Below are 18,067 nucleotides of genomic sequence, written 5' to 3'. Positions count from 1 at the left end.
ACAAGGGGCTTTGGTTGCAGAAGGGCATCAACAATGGTATGAACTAATAGAGGAAGGGTATCACAGAAGTAACATTATTCAAGGTACCATGTAACAATACCACCACCAGTGTGTACTATATCAAAACACCATTCTAGATTTTGTTCCACATGATATTGTTGTTGCCATTGCTGGTAATACTGTAACCTGCTACGGGTTCTTCAGGGTAATACACTGTTTGGTATCTTAATAGGATCATTCAGAATGAATTCACTGAATAAACCTTTATACTCACCTACACACCAGCATGAAGCCACACAGCTAGGTTTCAGATAACACCCATAGCACATGGGACCTAAGGCTGGTGGATGACTTGAAGTTGTTCGGTAAAACATTTTAGCAGGAGGAAGCCCTAGTAGCAAAAGTTGGGCTTGCTACTGTTTTTCTAGTCTGAAGGCAAATGATTTATATTCTTGCATACCTTACCTTTGTTTTAAATTCAATTCACCGGTGCAACATATCCACATTATTAAATAGGCATCAAAAGTCACTGTTTTGCAATGCTACTTATTTACTTTTATTATGATCTCATACTTATTGGGTTAAAAAAACAGCACGGAACAGTAAAAACAACTGAAAAAAGTAATAAATGCTAATACGATTAGGTCCAAAAATGATATCCCATCTCTGTGTACTGAAAAAAGAAGAGTGTGCATACCTTGCCTGTCTAAACAGCCTCTCTGTGAAGACCTTTGGGAATCGCTGTCTCCTGCCTGTAATCATCTCTGATTTTACATGTCAGGCTTGTTCATTAATTTAAAACCCCATGCCTCTTCTCTCCAGCGATCTAAATAAACTGATCAACACTGTTTCAGTTTATGATGATGCATTGTGCCCAATCATAAAAAAATAATCTCTACCCAAATCCTCGGCAGCTGGTAGACTGATTGTGCTTGTGCTTTGCCTGCCAGTGGGATCCGATCCTTCTGAGAAGCATTGCCACAAAGAAACTTTTAATGCATGCCTTGAATACTCATAAGGCAGTGTAACTTTTGAGTTTTTTTTACAGGTAAACTCACACTTCATTTAAAAACTGTATTTTTTTTTTTTTTGTGCTTTTGTTTTTATATTATTATGCTGGTCCTGTATGGATTGCACAGTACTAATCATTACACTAGTTATTTCCATAGTCTCTCTCCCCAACATGTTCCACTGGTAATGTCCTGTATAAACGAAAGGAATGCCAGTAAAACTTGATCACAGTCCTGAGACATTTATTGCCAGCTGCTGTGAACAGCAGACTTAAGAGGAGTAAGCAGGGATCCTCCCAAATCCTCATTTTCAACGGGCCTCATACATAGACTATAACCATTCACAATGCACCTGCTTTTGTGCATTGTAATCACATATTTAATTCTGGCATGGGGGAAATGTCCTATGACTTCAAGAAGTAAATCTGCAATAGTATGTGTCATAAAACATCTGCAGTAGCTATGTCTAAGTGATCTCTGTCAAAGGCATTGTTTTTTTTAAAGTTTAGCCCGATTAGCACTTAGATGTATTAAAGTGTTGCACCTGTCGCCATAGTCACAAACCAGTTGCAAACGAGCTGGAAGTCTAGGGTGAAATGTACTAAACAAGCGCAATGCTATTAGACTTTTTAGGGAATGCTTTGCGGCAGCATTTTTTCTTTGCGGTTCAACCTTAGATGGATATGTAATTATGGGTGGTCCTGCATATATTCGCAAAACTGGGGTGGAGATATTGTTCTCAAATATTTACTAAATTTACTAAAGCTGCCAGCAACTGCGACATTTACAATTGCATCAATTTGTCAAGACCTTTTGAAAGCACGTTTTAAACAGTCACAATTGTTGCTGGCATTTCCCAGTCCAATTTTTCTTGTGCGTTGTCAGTTGTGAACACCCAAGTACCTAATTTTCACTAGTCAGGGTGTACTTACAAGCCTTGAAAACACATTTCTAGGCTACTAAGTAAGCCAAGGTAAAAATAATAATAATACAAATAAAAAAGAAAACGCTGAAATCATTTAGTTTCAATTTAATATAATGTTTTATTCGCATTGTACACCCATGTGTACAATGCAGCAGCATGATTTATTTTGTGTTACACTAAAGTAAAAAGAAAGTGTGCTAGGTATTCATTTGATTTTACTACTGTAATGTATACTGTATAGGCCTACTGTACAGATTTATATTTTTACATAATATAATGTTTAGCCTACCCAAAACACATTGGTGTTATTTCAGCGCAATGATTTACATTTAAAATGCATTGAGCACTATGAATGTATATGTGTGTGACTTATACTATTCAATATTCAACATTTTGATTTCCTTAGTGCCTTTTTTTCTAAACAAAGCCCCTCAAGTTGCAATATAGCTAAAACTGTTTATAAAAACCTCAGACAGGTTGGGACAGTCTGCTCCACTTCATTCTGAGCAAGGCGTCCCAGCACTTCAGTTTAAGCATAAAAGTCCTTTCAGTACCATCAGGAATAGGCCTGGCTAACCAAATGCAGTTTTTAGTCTGGATGTGAACTCTGATTAGGAATTCCACTCATCATTTTCCTTTGAAATGGAAGTTCAGTGTGTTCACTGTAAGGCATGTGTTATTTTCTGATTGCTTTAACTGGCACCATTGTAGAGGATGTCTCTGTTTTGCCACCCGCTTTGAAGGACATTGGGAAGTCACACAGCCAAACTAGTCTTAGGGGAGAAGAGGTTCTCAAATTACTAATAGTTCACCTGACATGTCAAAAGGGGCCAACTTACAGCAAAATGTAACTTTTTAATTTTTTTTAACAATTGCCTTAAAGAGTAGGTAGGGGGGTTCTGAAAAATATAGTATTATATAAGTCCCCATGTGTTGCTATAGCTGTTTAAATAACATAACTGTAATCTTTCTCTTCATTGTTAACATCCAGACAACATTTTACACATAACTTGAAAACTCTTTTCAAAATGACCACTCTAGTGCACTGGAGTTTGAGATATGTCCTCTAAATCACTGCAGGAAGAGCGATTTCTGTTCAGTACCACATCATGGATCGTTATTGCTGTGTTACCTGTTTGACAATTTGGTCATTAATCCTTACGTTATCAGTGCACTAGAGCAGACATCTTTAAAACACACTTTAAAGTTCTATGTGTAAGAATGTTAATGAAAAGAAAAGATACAGGTATGTTATTTCAGTTGTAGCAACACGTGGGGATGTATAGTGCTATATTTTTCGAAACCCTGCTACTTTCTCTTTAAGCTCTTTTTCAGTACTATCTGGAAAAGCAATTCACCTCATTATTATTTTCTTATGAACTTGATATCTTACGAGAGCAATGTAAAATGATTCCCACTCATGAATTCCAATGTGCCTACACTTCAGTTTTTCCTGGTTAACCCCATCCCCATCAGTAACCGCTGCCTTCCCCTAACAGCATGTGCAGCCCCTGATGACTCAAAGGAGCTACCCTCACAGCTAGTCTCTGACAAATCATTGCTATGCAAATTGTAAATAGCTGTTGCACTGGCAACAAAACAGACAAGGCCTGGAAGTTGTATCTGGCCTCTGCTCTAGACAAAACCACCAAAGCTGCTTGAAATGTATTTCTTAACTAACAAGATTCCACTCAATTTCAGATTGTATCACTTTAAGGATTCCCAGCATAGACTCTGGTTGACGTTTGAAGATAAATGTAAACTCATATTGACAGCACTCCTACGCAGTTACAGTACAAGGGATCAAAACAGATTTGTAAGATATGACATACACTTAAGTTTTGTAGCTTTCAAGATGATTTGTTTATTTTTCTTGACCGGAACAGCTAAGAAAGTCTATATAATTTGTACCTAGTTATAAAATCAGATGTCATTGTTATCTGTCTAGCTGCAGGGACCGTGGCGGTGGTTTTAATGTAACGTAATATCAGTTTGTTCTAATATTGTGGCACCTGCTCGCAATGCTTCACAGAAGAGGATGAAGTAATGAGGCACTTCTGTCCAGACTTCTTGTTAAAATATTCACAGTAAAAAACAAAATCTATGCAAAAAAAATCTGTATATCAGCTGACAACTGCTACTGTATGAAAAATATTCCTAACCAAACTGAAACATGGTATCCATCATGTTTTGTGTCCCTGTGAAAATGTCACATTCTACTGTTAATAATGTAATCTCAATGACAGAAGTCCTTCGCCTTTTAATTGCGTATTCTCTACTTCTATAAATTGTTAGCAGAATCAGCACAGTCCATATAAAACTAATACGCATACATCAGTTAAAATCTACAGGTGTATTCTGCCTTTTTTAACCTTGAAAATGAAGTTACAACTTGAGTTGAAGGGCCTTACTGTTGAGATGTGTTTTCAATGAGTCCCCAGTTTGGTGCCTGTGCAACAGGATGGAAGGTGGACTATAACCCTCAACCACACACTCTCCAAGCAAGCGTCTAAACCATTGTACAGCAGAACCAGACTTGCCTAGAGCTTTAAGCACTTCTCACTTACAGGGGTCCGTAATGACAGTGCATCACACAAAACTGCCATTATCTTAGCTCATTCAGAATGATAACTGCATATATGTTTTCCAGGTTCCCACAACATTTTTCACTGCAAAGCTGTAATTCATTTTGTTTGATACATTGCGGTATATCTTTATGATGTAGCCTGTGCATAATTCAATTCTTGTAGGACTATGTACATTCTATCAACACTTAGGGTGTTTATTTTATTACGTCAAATATTTATTCAATTTTAGCAAAGTTTTCTTTAAAAGCTTGCTTCATTCCTGGATCAAATTTTAACGCTGCTAGTTCATATCTTTTGAGTATACAACGAGGGTTTGGGGGTCTTAATCTGGTCTTCCTCTTGACTGGAAAGCACCATTAATTATATACGGTACAGTAGGTACAGCATGTTCATTACAGTGGTGATGCTTCCCCTTAGGGGGCATCTGAAAATGTCAGGCTTGACTAGCAAGTAAGGGGTTATCTTAAAACAGCAACATTTAGGGAAAGAAACTAAAGATTTACTTCTGTCTTTTGACTGAACAGGTTAACATCCCTCGAGATACCTTCTAGACCATTGCTAAGTCTATGCCACATTGTGTCAAGGCTGTGATCAGGGCAAACGGTGACCCAACCCAAAAGCAGACGCAGTTCTAATGCAATATCCAGGCAGGGCAGATTGAGCAGATTGCTGCTTAACATTTGAACGTTTTAAGATGGATTAAAGAACTGACACAGATTTTTTTTTTTGCCTCTTGTCTACTACTTGAGAGATTATGCAGTGTCTTTAATCCTAATTTCTAATATACTGTATAAAATAACAATCTCAGACAGCAATATGTCTCTTTTCCCCTATACGGGCACACAATAGCCCGCTGACCTAAAGGAAAACCTTTTTTTTTACCCTATTTGAACTCAGCTCTATCACCAGCACTATAGCTCGTATCAATATGTCATATTGCCAGGGAGTGCAGAAGTTTTTTAAAATGACTGGTGTGATTAGTCAAGTATGCTGTGGAGGTGGGAAAAAAAGATCCCAGTGCTACTGTTAATTAAAAATGTTCAAATTGTTAGCAGACCAGGTGGTCAAACATGGCTGTCAGATATACAAATATGGGTCACATTACTATAAATTATTGATGCAGTGGTTGTGGTAGAGTGTGGGGTCCACGCCAGTCTGAAAATATAAATAGGGGTAGATTGCAGCACCCTAGTACAACTCTCCAAAGGTATATGGAAGAACGAACGGCAAAAAACTGCAGAAAAACAAGACTATGTGTCTGTTTTTTTTTTATCCAGCTGAGCAAACACTCACACACTCCGGCTCTTGTTTACCAAGCTGATTTTCATTCACCAATAATTGAATTGATTACAGTCAAGTAGCCCTCCGTGTTGCCTCGATGGTGTTTGAGGACGAAACACAAAAACAGATATGTGTACAAAAAAAAGAAAGTTTATTAATGATTTATCTGCTCCGCTGGAGCAAGCCTTCTGAAGCCTTTCTGTCTACTTTCTGAAGCAGTGTGTTATAGCTGAGGCTTTGCATTGGCTCCTAGTGGTTAGTGCTAAGGGCTGGGAGGCAGTGAAGCTTAGTGGTTAAAGCTGAGGGTTTGGAGGCAGCACGGTAGTTATTAGAACTGACGCCTGGGAGGCAGTATTGCATGGTGTTTACATCTGCAGACTACAGTGACCTAGTAGTTTGTGCAGGTCGGTCTGTAAGGCCTAAGGGTTAGTGCTAAGGTGTATGAGGCAGTGTAGCTTGGCATCTAGAACTATGGGTTAGGATGTAAAGATCTGGGGCTCCACCCTGCTTTCCCTGTCAACCTTCTCCTTATTTCCTATTTGTTTTCTCCCCCTCCTCCTTCCCACGTTGCCATTGCATCAAGGTCTCCTCTGGGGGGTAAGTGAGGCTCACTTCCCCGACCTCTATGGCCGCTGCCATCCATGCCTTCTCACAGTGTGATTCAGAAGAGACCCCCGGCCACGTCCTCTATCCTTTAGCAGCTCCTGCTCCTTATCTCCCTCAAAATGAGACTGGGCTCTATTTCCAGCTCCCTATTCTATCATTCCTTTTCCAGGTTCTTCAGCGCAAGAGCCTATTCCTCCTACACGACTGCCGCTCCACAGAGCCTGTCGTGGGCTCCGCCGAGCCAATCTAATGTATGTGTTTTCTGGTTCCGGAGGCTGCTGAACAGCCTTCCTTTGAGGCTGCTCAACAAGAAATGTGTTCATTAACGACCTCGAAAGCTACTAAACAATAACACTGTTTTTTGAAAATCCTGCCCAATGTGGCTTAGTGGTAGGAGATGACGGCTGGTTATTGGGATCCAGAAACTTGTTTCAACTCAGTTCAATGTCCTAAGTCGCCCTGGATAAGGGCGTCTGCTAAGAAATAAATAATAATAATAATAATAACTAAGCTCCTAGTTCTTGACTCAGGGGGACAATGTTTGTACCATTGTTTTCTTGCCATTTTGTTTGCTCATCATGTTGGAAAATAAGGAAAATAAATGCATCTTCAAGATCATATTTGCAAAAAAAATAAAATAAATAAAATAAAACATGCCGTGGGGTTTTATTGAAATTGGTGCAGGTAGATTTAGTTGGTTCAATGAAAATAAATAAATTCAATTGCAGAGACTGATGTGTTTTTACTTTGCGAGCAATCAACATGAGAGCTTTCCCCTGCATTCCATGCAACTGCTACAGCCAGCATTCTGCCCAGCAAGATTAATATCATGCGGTAGAAATGCTCATTTTTCCTCTCCTTTGCTTAGCCGGTGATATATTAGCAAGTGACCTCTGTTTTTTAACCCAAGCTTGTATTACTGACAGTAGCCCAGCAATCACAGCCTACTACTGTTTGACACACAATTCTGAGTTCAGTGACAAAGAGGTTTGGCTGGCTTATAAAAGCTAATCTTGCTCAATTGTTTTCAAGAATTAGACATCCATTAAAGTTGTCTGGATAACTGGGACTGGGACTGAACCAACCTTAGAATTTCAGTATTCTGGACTCATCTGTAGCACAAGGTAACATGGGACCTTAAAGCCCTATGGTGTGATAAATTACCATACATAAAAATAGATTTTTTTTTTATCCACAACAAACTGTGCAGATATATTATTGGAAACCTACTCGTTGCTGTTTGCTTTCCAAGGATTTCTCCAAAGGGCCAGTTAGTCTTGAAAAAACAAGGTACTTTACAAGGCTTTGAAGTCGTCAAGACAAATCCTTATTTTCTCATTCAGTGGCTTCCTTTCTGAGCTTTCCAACCTAATGGTTAATAATAGAACATGAATGACAGTATTGTGATTGCAATGTGAATACCTGTATTCTTTCTTATTTATACACATAGCATTGTGTGGTTCTGTTTTTTGTGTTTTGAGATGTCTCTTATGTTGCTGTCTGCCTATAAGCAGCGCTTGAAATCAAGATGTTGCACTCCTTTCTGCTAAAATATTGTCTTTCAAATCTGTATCTTTATAATTGCAATGACCTTTGTCATAAAGCTCTGGGTATTTTTTCAACGGCAAGTATTATCCTCCGTCATTCTGGGTTCTGCTTTACCCTGCTGGACCATACACATTAAAGCTGTACTCTGATTGGTTAATTCCATAGATGTCACATGACAAATTGAAGGATCCACCCTATTTATTTCGCATTGCTCCAGTGTGGCCTTGGTGTCACTCCCACGTCACCTGTCGTGTGGCTCCCGCATCACCTGACATGTCGCCTGTCGTGCCGTCTGTGGTCTATTCATTTTGTTGCATCACTGCACAGTTTCGCTTGTCGCATTGCGTCCGGTGTGTAGAGGCCTTAAATCACACTGCTGACAGTGTTCAACACTTCCTGCAGAATGCTGAGCATCTTTCAGTAAACTTTATTTGTATTTCTAAAAAGTATTCCTGGTATGGATGCATTTATATACGTCCTTAAAAAAACATCCTTAAAATACTTCCAAATATAATTGCATTGAAAGATATGCAGTCTTAGAATTTTTAGTGGGTATGTATGGGTGCCGCTTGCTCTTATTGCTGGAGCTAAGGGAGACTGTGGAGAAATAATGCAGCTGAGATATTTTTTGTTAACACACTTGCAGTGTAGAAAAAGAACTGTCTTTAGAATAATGTATAATTTGTAATTCTATTGAAATTAATGTATATATTAATGTATATATTTTTTTTATTTTACTTTTTTTTTAGTGTACACTATGTATTTTAAGATTGCACTGTCCATCTGCTATGTGCAGTTAGGATTTTAGAATCCAGTTCATTTTGGAATATATCCAGCTGTTAGAAATTGTGGGTTGGTAATTGGATCTTGTGTGTGTAGTTCATAATGATAGCAGTTTATTTGAAATTACACACTGCTTGTTATTGCTAGTCTGTGGATTATGACTGTGTGTGCTTTTGCTGATGTGATTGGATATCATATATTTGCTGCTTGTTATTTCCTACTGTTTTTCAATTCCCAGAAATGTGTCAGAATCTCTGGTAGAACTGATCTAATGGGAGGGCATGGGGAGGGTCACAGGAGGCCTACTCGCCCCCCTTTCATTTGTATTATTCTGCTTTGATCCACATGTCTGCTTTTCCTTTGGCTCTGTCTTAAGGGCAGACAGAAGCATGTCTTCTATAAGTGGAAGCGAAACAATATCCCACCCCTTCTGAATACCTGTTGATTGCTTTCAGTTCAGGAGAAACATTTATTATACCAAAAAATATATATACAAATAAAAAACTAAAAAAAACTAGTTTTCACAAATACAGTACCTGAAGTGGCTTTGTTTGTAATTTTGAGGGAAATATCTCTGTAATCTTGAAATCTAATGTATTTTTTTCTTTTTTCGTCATGCTACAAAAAGCTACAATTATGTTGGTATATTAAAAACGCTGACTAAATGTAATGTGTTTTGTTTTGTTTGTTTTCTCAGTAGTACTGAAATGAAATGCAAACCGGTTGATAGAAATCTCTGCAAGACAAACACACCAGCGAATTTCATTAGATACAGTATGCACAGCTCTTGAAATGAATATCAAACAATATTCTTTTTTTACCCATGAATATCTGCCACTCGCGTTGTAGAATCTCATTTATAACAAATTAAGTAACGAAGCAGTTCTGTTTTAAAAAAACGACAAATGCAAGATTTGCAATTAGCTGATATGGCAATATAAGTACTATCATCTGAGCAATCACTTTTTCTAATAACCTTTTTTTTTTTAAATTAGACCTGTCCTTTCCCTTTTGCAAGATACTTCCTTGTACTGACATGCGTTAGATTTAGAAAATGGGAACAACAAGCTGCCAATTAACTCCTGCTGTTTGATGTTAGCAAAGTCAAGATTTTTCCTTACTCTTAACAGACTAACTTGACTGAATAGGTAGACTGAACAATGAAACAGAAAGAAAGGTTTGGCTATATAATTAAAATCATAGAGATTTTAGGGAAGGCTGATGAAAAAGGTAATAAGCTATCGATAGACAGGAGGATGGAAGAGTGGGGAAGGTTGTTATCATGTCTGTGATCCACTAAATAATGATTATTCTGATGTCTGTGCCTGCTTCTTCTAATACCCTGCAACAGTTAATTGTTATTGCATGAAATTTACTCACCAGTGAAAATGTAATCTCCAGTTTGTGTTAGTCAAATACAGTTTTATATTAATGAAACTCTTCTAGGCAGTTGTTTCCTTCTTTAATGATATTCTACAACAGTTTAATAAATATCACAGCTAATATTCAATACTTTTTATAACTGTACAGGGCCTGTTCTTATGGAACATAGTATTCACCAACAATGGACGTGAATATTTCAACAATGAGCAAAATATTTGCTTGATGTCATGCTAATTTACTCTGACATCAAAATGAATCTCAGCTCCCTCACCCCTTATGAATGTTGGGATTTAGTTGTTAAAATAAAAACACATCACACTGGCATTAAATATTAGTATTTCAATTTCAAATTTAGTTTCTGATTTAATCCATTCTGATTGTGACCGTGTTTGAAATCATTACAGTAGTTAAAAGCTTGCAAAATAATTGGTAAAACATTAAGACAGATTAAGCATTATACACTCAGTGCACATGTTTTGAAATGTTCTATTGGATTATTTTACATTGCTAAGACATTTATAACACCAGACATTTAAATTAATTGTGCCAAGTGCCTACTTGCATCAAACATACTTTCGACAAATTCACTTATTTGAACAAATGACATTAGCTTCTGGGATGGAACAGATAAATCAATTTATTTGTGTTGGCATTTAAAAATGAACTGCTATTGGGCCAAGTAGACCAAGTACAGTATGGTGCAGAATATTTAAAAGTCATGAAAGTGACTGTTAAGGCAAAACATTTAAATATTTACTACCATAGTTACATTTGAAATTGATAATAATTGATTAGTATATAATGTATTTGTAAGCTATCAGATTTATACAAGGATCATAAAAAACATACATACATACAAATGTACAAAAAAAACTACTCTAGTGAAAGTCATTTACTGGTAACACTTTAAAATAATGGCTGCAAATTCATAATGAATTCCAACTGAATACCACAGGAATAACCCCCAAATATCTTATACACTTCCAGTGAGTTCTGAAGGAATTCATTTTGAATGCAGTCCTGTTAATTCATATGGATTTAATTACCCATATCCATTCCATGTTCCTTTGTAACAAATTATATTGATCACATGTATAAGGCAGGCATTCATGCATTCATGGCCTGCCTGGACACGGGGATAAGTAGCAGGATGCTGAGGAACAGACTGCTAATGGAGAAGAAGAACAACGAGAAAGAGAGACTAAAAACAACCAAGGAAAACCAGAGACTGCACTTACACAGCCAAAACAGGGTGCTTTGGACTTTCTTTAATTTAATTTTATTTTATTATTTCGTCACAGGCTGAATAGCACTGTGCTGCTCAGCTGTAGTTGTACCACTGGTTGGTAAAGCAGCAGCACGCTTTACCTGTCAAGTGTAGAGTCCAAGCTTAATAAACCGCTGCATTCCAGAACCTGCAAAACCTGTGTGAGCCTGCTTCATTTCCACACAACGCTGTTAAAGTGTTACCCATTTACTGTATATGTATACCTGTATATCTTTGCAAGGGGAAGCAGCCGAGCCATGAGCTGTTTATTGTCTAGGGCGATTGATTTGTTCAATCTGTTCTTCCACTGGCATGAGCCACAGCTGGATTTATTTAGAGAATGTTAAAGTCCAAGGTGATTTCTCAGTGCTGTAAAATGCTGTAAAAAAGCTAGCTGTGCTAAAGGTTGATTTATTCACTGCATTCTTTACAAGGCTTTCAGATGGGTATGAACAAGTGCTCCTTTCCATTACCACTGTCTGAGCTCCTGATTCTCCTCTTCCAGGTGTATGACCTGCAGTACAAGGTGCTGATCGATGGAGAAGAGAGAGACAGTTTAATGGAGATCGACTCTGCGAACAGGATCGAGGTCTTCCGCACTGGGAATGGCAGTGAAGAGGTTTTGGAGATCCACGACTTCAAGAACGTGAGCACCATCCTTGGCATGAGGTCTTTTTTTCAAACAATACAGTACAGTTATCCCCTGCAACGTTCAACCAAAGGTATCATTTTAGTCTTGCTTTATTTTCTGCTTGTACTGTATCAGTGCTAAGTTTGCCTCAATCTTAAAGAAGTACTGTAGCTTCAGATGTCATTTTATTTGCTTTATTTGCATTTGCTTTTGAGCTACGTGGAGCTTGTCTAGAGAATCCTGAAATCCAGCATGCCGCATTCCTTATAAATTATGTGACAATGTGACCTCTCAACTCCGCCAGTCCCACCAACTCTCTTCCTATATCAATGACAAGTTTAGAACCACTTGGAATTGTAGCAAACAGCATACATCAGTACAAATAAAGAATAAAGAATGCAAATGACATTTTGAGCTACTTTCTCTTTTATATTATAAAACTAGCTTGGGTTTAGGGAGCAGCAGTTACATTAGCATTCTGGGCTGCTTCTGGTTTGTTTTTGTAACATTTACATTGTTTTCCCCCTTGAGAAACAGTGAAGGCAAACTTTGTAATGGTTCAAACAGATTTAGTGATTGAATCCGCCCTGTAGTTTTGTGTATTGTTGTGCTCCATTACTGTAGTGATGGTACAAAAAAATATGCATCACAGCAGTGATTGGAAATACATACCTGCTACTTGAAAGACATCATTCTCTATTCTATTTGACAACTTCACAACAATATCAATGAACCTACGGCATACACAGACACATCCTTCATCTCCGTGGTTTAGAAATAAATTGCTTTTTTTAACGTTTTCATTATTTATTAAATATTAAAGTACGAATTTTGTTTTTTTGCAACAGACTACTCTTGAAAGAGGTTGGAATAAAAAAAAAACTCTTTCATAAAGAAACAGCTCCTAAATTGTTCAGACACCAGTTAGCTAACATTCAAAGCAACCTGTTTAAATATAGGAACCTTACAAAATATTTGAATGTGCTCTATCATGTTTCTTATTGCAGTGCATTACTCCCAAATATATCATTTCACATACTTTTTTTTTTAATACTGAAACATCTGTGAATCACTTTTGTAAATAACTGATTACTTTTGGGAATGAAACAAAGAGCAGCACACTTGTTGCCTGCCTATAATCTATCACAGATATTAAAATGCTTTTTTGGAAGGCAGGTATATAAAAACATAAGAATGATGCCATTCTAACCATCTGGGTTATATGTTCTTGATTTCCTATCTAGTTTGGTCCTTTGGTAAGACTTTACATGGAGTGTCTCTAACTACACTGTAATTATACTGTAATTACATGTGCTGTTACATAGTATTTATATTGTAAATAATAAATCACATTGAAACACAGTGTAATTACAAAAGAGGAGAGTAACATTTTTCATTGTGTAATTAAACATGTTGTAACTACACATTCATATGTGTAATAATTGTGTAACTACAATGTAGTTGCAGTGTAGTTAAAGACACTTAAAGTAAAGTCTTACTGGCCCTTTATAATGAGTCACACACTTTTTCTTTTTCCCCACTCTAAAAATACCTCCAAGCTGTATTCATTTATTTCAATTCTACCTTGGCTGTTCTTGGTTATTTCCAGTCTCTATTAGTGCATGAAGATTTATTGGATCGAGAGACACCTGGAAGAAAAAAAGACAAAGCAAGTAAAGAGTTCAAAAGATTTTTGATTAAAAAAGAAAAAAAACATTACCTTATTATATTTGTTTGTTGAGGGGTGTGCCAAGAGAGCGAGATAAAAAACACAACTAAACAAAGATTTTTTTTTTTTTTAGAAACATTGAAAAAACAGGAACTTCCTAAGTGTTAGCTGAAGGCAGAGAGTGAAATTGATTTTTATAGAGAACGGATGTTGCAGGTCATTAGATACTCTAAAGCCACCTTAAAAACAATCCTCTCTGAGACCCAAGGCTAGAAAGTCTGAATAGAAATAGGGAGAAAATGCCATCAGGACCCGAAGCACTGTTCCATTTCAATTTTCTTAGGCTAATGTGGATGTCCTGAGGACAACAGAAAAGCTGCTTGAGAACATGAGAGATACCTCAGAAAGAAAGAAAAAACTGGAGGACTGAACAAAATACATAAGAAGCAGTTAAAATAAAAATTTGCTGCAGCAGCAGATATGAATGCAGCAAAGGTATATGGTATGGGATATAGGAGTGTGAAAGAAGACCTTAGCTTCTTTCTGTGGCGTGTCTATTAAAACGGGTTGATATAGCAAAACTCGGCTCTTAGAATAATATTAAAGACAAAAGAACAATTCCAGAATATTATACTATAATGATAATAACAAAAAAAGCTCCCCATTCAGTAAAACAAGAATTCAAATAATGTTGACATTTACAGGGGTAACAGAATTACGTTTTCCTCTCCCTTTTGAAAACTTGCTCTTAGACACCCAGAACTGACTCTATATTGAATGTTCTGGTTCTCAGAATTCAACTACATCCCTGTACGGCAAGCTTTTAGATTCAATGTATCAAGTGACTTGCTTTTAGATCCCTATTGTTAAATTCACTGTAATAATTTCGCTGTGGTTTCATTTCTTTAATTCCTTGAAGTTCTTGGCATGGGATTGACTGGATTTTAAGACCACAGCAGGAATTAGTGTTGTCTCCATAGCCTTCGTAATAATTCATTATTTTGTGCATACAAAATAGATTAAAATGGTTGTGTACCTGACCAGCCAGGAAATGTTTATTACCATATAAAAAGGAAAGATGATCAGTTGTCTCCTTTTAAAAAATGTTCTTTAAAGGAGACATGTTGATATCTCAATCTGATAACAGAAAAAACATCATGCATACCATTTCCTTCATAACGTAGATCTTCCATGGTTTGAGCTGACAGCATGGAAAATGCAAACAGAAAGATACAACCCAGATTAAAAGGAAGGTCTTTAACCATTACACTGAGGAGTAAGCAATATGTGATTACAACCAGATAATTACACAATGAAATGCAGAGTTTCTGTTTGTACGTTTAATCAGCCAAATGACAAGGAATTATTTTGACACTTGGTGCATTTTGTAATCACATCCCGTTGCAGTTTCTTTTACATCTCTTTCTTTATGTTCTGCTTGAGTAACTCTAGTAATCACTGTGTCTTATCTGTAGATTCAGAAACAGCCTTTCTTTATGTAGACGATTTCTTTCCAAACCAACAAATTAAATAGGGACTGATCACAAAAAAAGGAAGACACACTCTGGGTTTTATTTTCAAGTTAAACTAGACGCTTTCAAATGAATTTGAAACTTTATTTGGTAGTTTGTTTTCTACTTACAGTATGTATGCACAGTACCCATGCAGTAAAAACAAACACTATGGTATCTTGTAAAATATTGAACTATGTACTGTAGTTTACAATAAGAAACTCACTATATATTTTTTTTTTTAGAATGGCACTATAGTATTTTTCACAGTATGTGAATATAATTTATTAAGCCCTTCATGTGAATGTAGCCCCCTTGGTAAGGAATTAAAATACACTACTGAATAACAAAAACAATAAATATCTTTGGCCACATACAGTATAAGACTAAAACCTTGATCTCGCTCTGTGTTACAGTCAGATATGGTTTATTCTTGGTTAACTAGTGTCTTACTCTAAAAGCAGCGATGGTCTAGGAAAGCAGATGGAAAATGTTATGATAAAATAATCCAATGAAATATTTGAATGTCCAACATTTTTTTCTACAATTGCAATGGAAAGAGTATCCAACTGGCTGTGGATCAAAAATCTGCTTTCAAATGAAATACTTGAAGCCCTGAAGTATTAAAGTATTTTGGGTAGCAGTGAAAATGTTAACCTCTTCGGTTCTTTAGTGATATCTTCTACTGCTATATTTCAATATACATACTGTATATGTATTTCAGACCCATGCAAAGCTGCTCTTTTCTGTACCTGTATTTTTAAGTGTATCCCATCTCTCTAAATAATTTGTTCATTTTAGTTTCTGAATATTTCTGTCCCGTACTAAGTTATTTTATTTTTCTCTGTGTAAAGGGAATAACTGGAATCCGCTTTGCCAAACATCAGAAATGTTACATCAGGACCCAAACCAAAGAACTTCCCAACATCACAGAACTGGAGAGTGGAGATGCTGTGGGGCTGGTGAGTTTTATTAACATCAATAGGGGCTGGGGCTCCCTAGTGGTGCATCCTGCACTCTGTGGCTGGCCGGGATTCAGAACTGCGCGGTCCTCCGATGCTGTAAGTTCTGGATATGGCTACACGACGGGCTTGCAGAGTGAAAAAAACGGACGGCTGACGACACTCGTTTCAGAGGATGCAAGTGCTTGTCTTCATCTCTCCCGAGTCGACTCAGGGGTTGCAGCGGTGAACCTCCTGGCTGAATAATAATTGGACATTCCAAATTGGGAGAAAATTGGAAAATGAATAAAAATAATTGTTAAAAAACGCAGCTGTTGTTTCTTTCAGCAAAGATTTCATATATAGTATTTCCCTCCTCTGAAATTTGACATATATCCTCTTCAGATGGAAGTTACTCAATTCCATCTATGTCAGGGATGGGCAAATATGACCTCTCCAGAGCAGGTATTTGATCCAGCTATGTTCTTAACTGAATAATTGAACCAATTAAGCCTCAAACAAAGACCCAAAGCAATTATTTAATGTTATACAACACTCAATGTCAGTTCAGCCACTCAGAGCACAGACTGACGTTTATTTATTACACAGCAACAGCACAAATCAAAACCATACCATGCAAATATACCTTCAACCATGCAGTTATACTGTTAAATGTGTAATCATAGCCATGCAGTTATACTATAGCCCTGGTTAAAACCTTGCATCACAATAGAATTAGACACAATATATGTTGCCATGGTTCTCGGCTTCCCGCTGCGGTGCCACCTCCGTCATCCTCAGCTCACAGCAGCTGTCCTTTCTAAACCTGCACAGATAGAAGTTCAGAGGCTATAATTTCCCAAGAGAAATACCTTAATCAAGCAGCATCACCTGGTAACCTTAATGCTGACCATGTGTCTTAAATATTCCCTCAGTAACCAGGCATTGCTTTGTGCATACACCTTCTGGAAGTGGACTTATATCTTGGTTAGGCTATTCTGTAAGGCTTAAGTGGGCTGCCTGTGGGAGATAACACACACAGCTCTTAAATGCCATACATGACAGCTACAGCTGTGCAAGGCTCCTTTCTTTGAATTTAAAATTTTTCTGCTGGTCATGTACATTCTCCACCATTTTGTACAAATTCTTCTGCTGTTCCTGTTAAATATTCAAAGTCGCGACAGCTGTGTGTAAGTTTAATTTGCTCCGTAAGGTGGGCTTGATCTGTAGATCAACTGGCAGTTTGTTCTCTGATTCTGAACCCCCCCCAAGCTCGGTCCCTGGCAGAGCATCAGGCCTTTGGGAAGTTTCCAGGCTGGGGGACTTGTTTTGCTGCATCTCTGTTCGTAAATAAACTTCAATTGTCTTTTGAATTCTAGTCTGCCGCAATATAAGCATTGTCTTGATTACACCGTGTAACAATTTTTTATTTTTTTTTGGTTCCTGGGTAGTAAGTGTTATTTCCTAATTGCTTATGCCTCAAAAGTATAGAAAATGGCTATTATTCACCACAAACTTTGCTTTTGTGACCAGGACAGTGATATTTTGAAATTTACCTATTTCCAATGAGAAAACAGGCAAAAATTGTGTTACATAGTGTTATCCATGTCTTTTTTTTTCTTTTTCTTGAAACAACACTGACACAACAAAGAAGCTGGTCTTTTCCTTTTTTTATTCTCCATTCAGTTTTAAGGTTTAATCTGTGTTTGAAAATACTAATTGCCCAACGCCATATGTCCCTAATATTTTTTGCATTGCTGTTTTACAACCTAATTAGATTTTTCTGTTTAGCCCTAATTCACAGCTGTGTAATCCATCAAAACAGAGCTTTGCTCAGGTTGCAGTGGGAGACGACTGGGTAGATTGTGTGAGGTACTGGAGGCGATGAAGAGAGAGTGTGGAGGATTAGTGTAAGCTGCGTGTG

The 18,067-nt window shown here is 37.2% G+C and overlaps 1 protein-coding gene across 1 annotated transcript in view; it reads left to right on the top strand.

Moving 5' to 3' along the window:
• Positions 1–18,067, top strand: part of LOC117963357 (tenomodulin-like) — a 41,192-nt gene that overhangs the window by 8,884 nt on the left and 14,241 nt on the right. The window contains exons 3-4 of the mRNA XM_058989327.1: positions 11,897–12,037; positions 16,057–16,164. Coding sequence (XP_058845310.1) covers positions 11,897–12,037; positions 16,057–16,164 — 249 coding nt within the window. The remainder of the gene's footprint in view (positions 1–11,896; positions 12,038–16,056; positions 16,165–18,067) is intronic.

This window comes from Acipenser ruthenus, chromosome 16 (assembly GCF_902713425.1).
Source record: "Acipenser ruthenus chromosome 16, fAciRut3.2 maternal haplotype, whole genome shotgun sequence".
Classification (NCBI taxonomy): domain Eukaryota; kingdom Metazoa; phylum Chordata; class Actinopteri; order Acipenseriformes; family Acipenseridae; genus Acipenser; species Acipenser ruthenus.
This window is presented reverse-complemented; position numbering and strand designations above follow the sequence as displayed.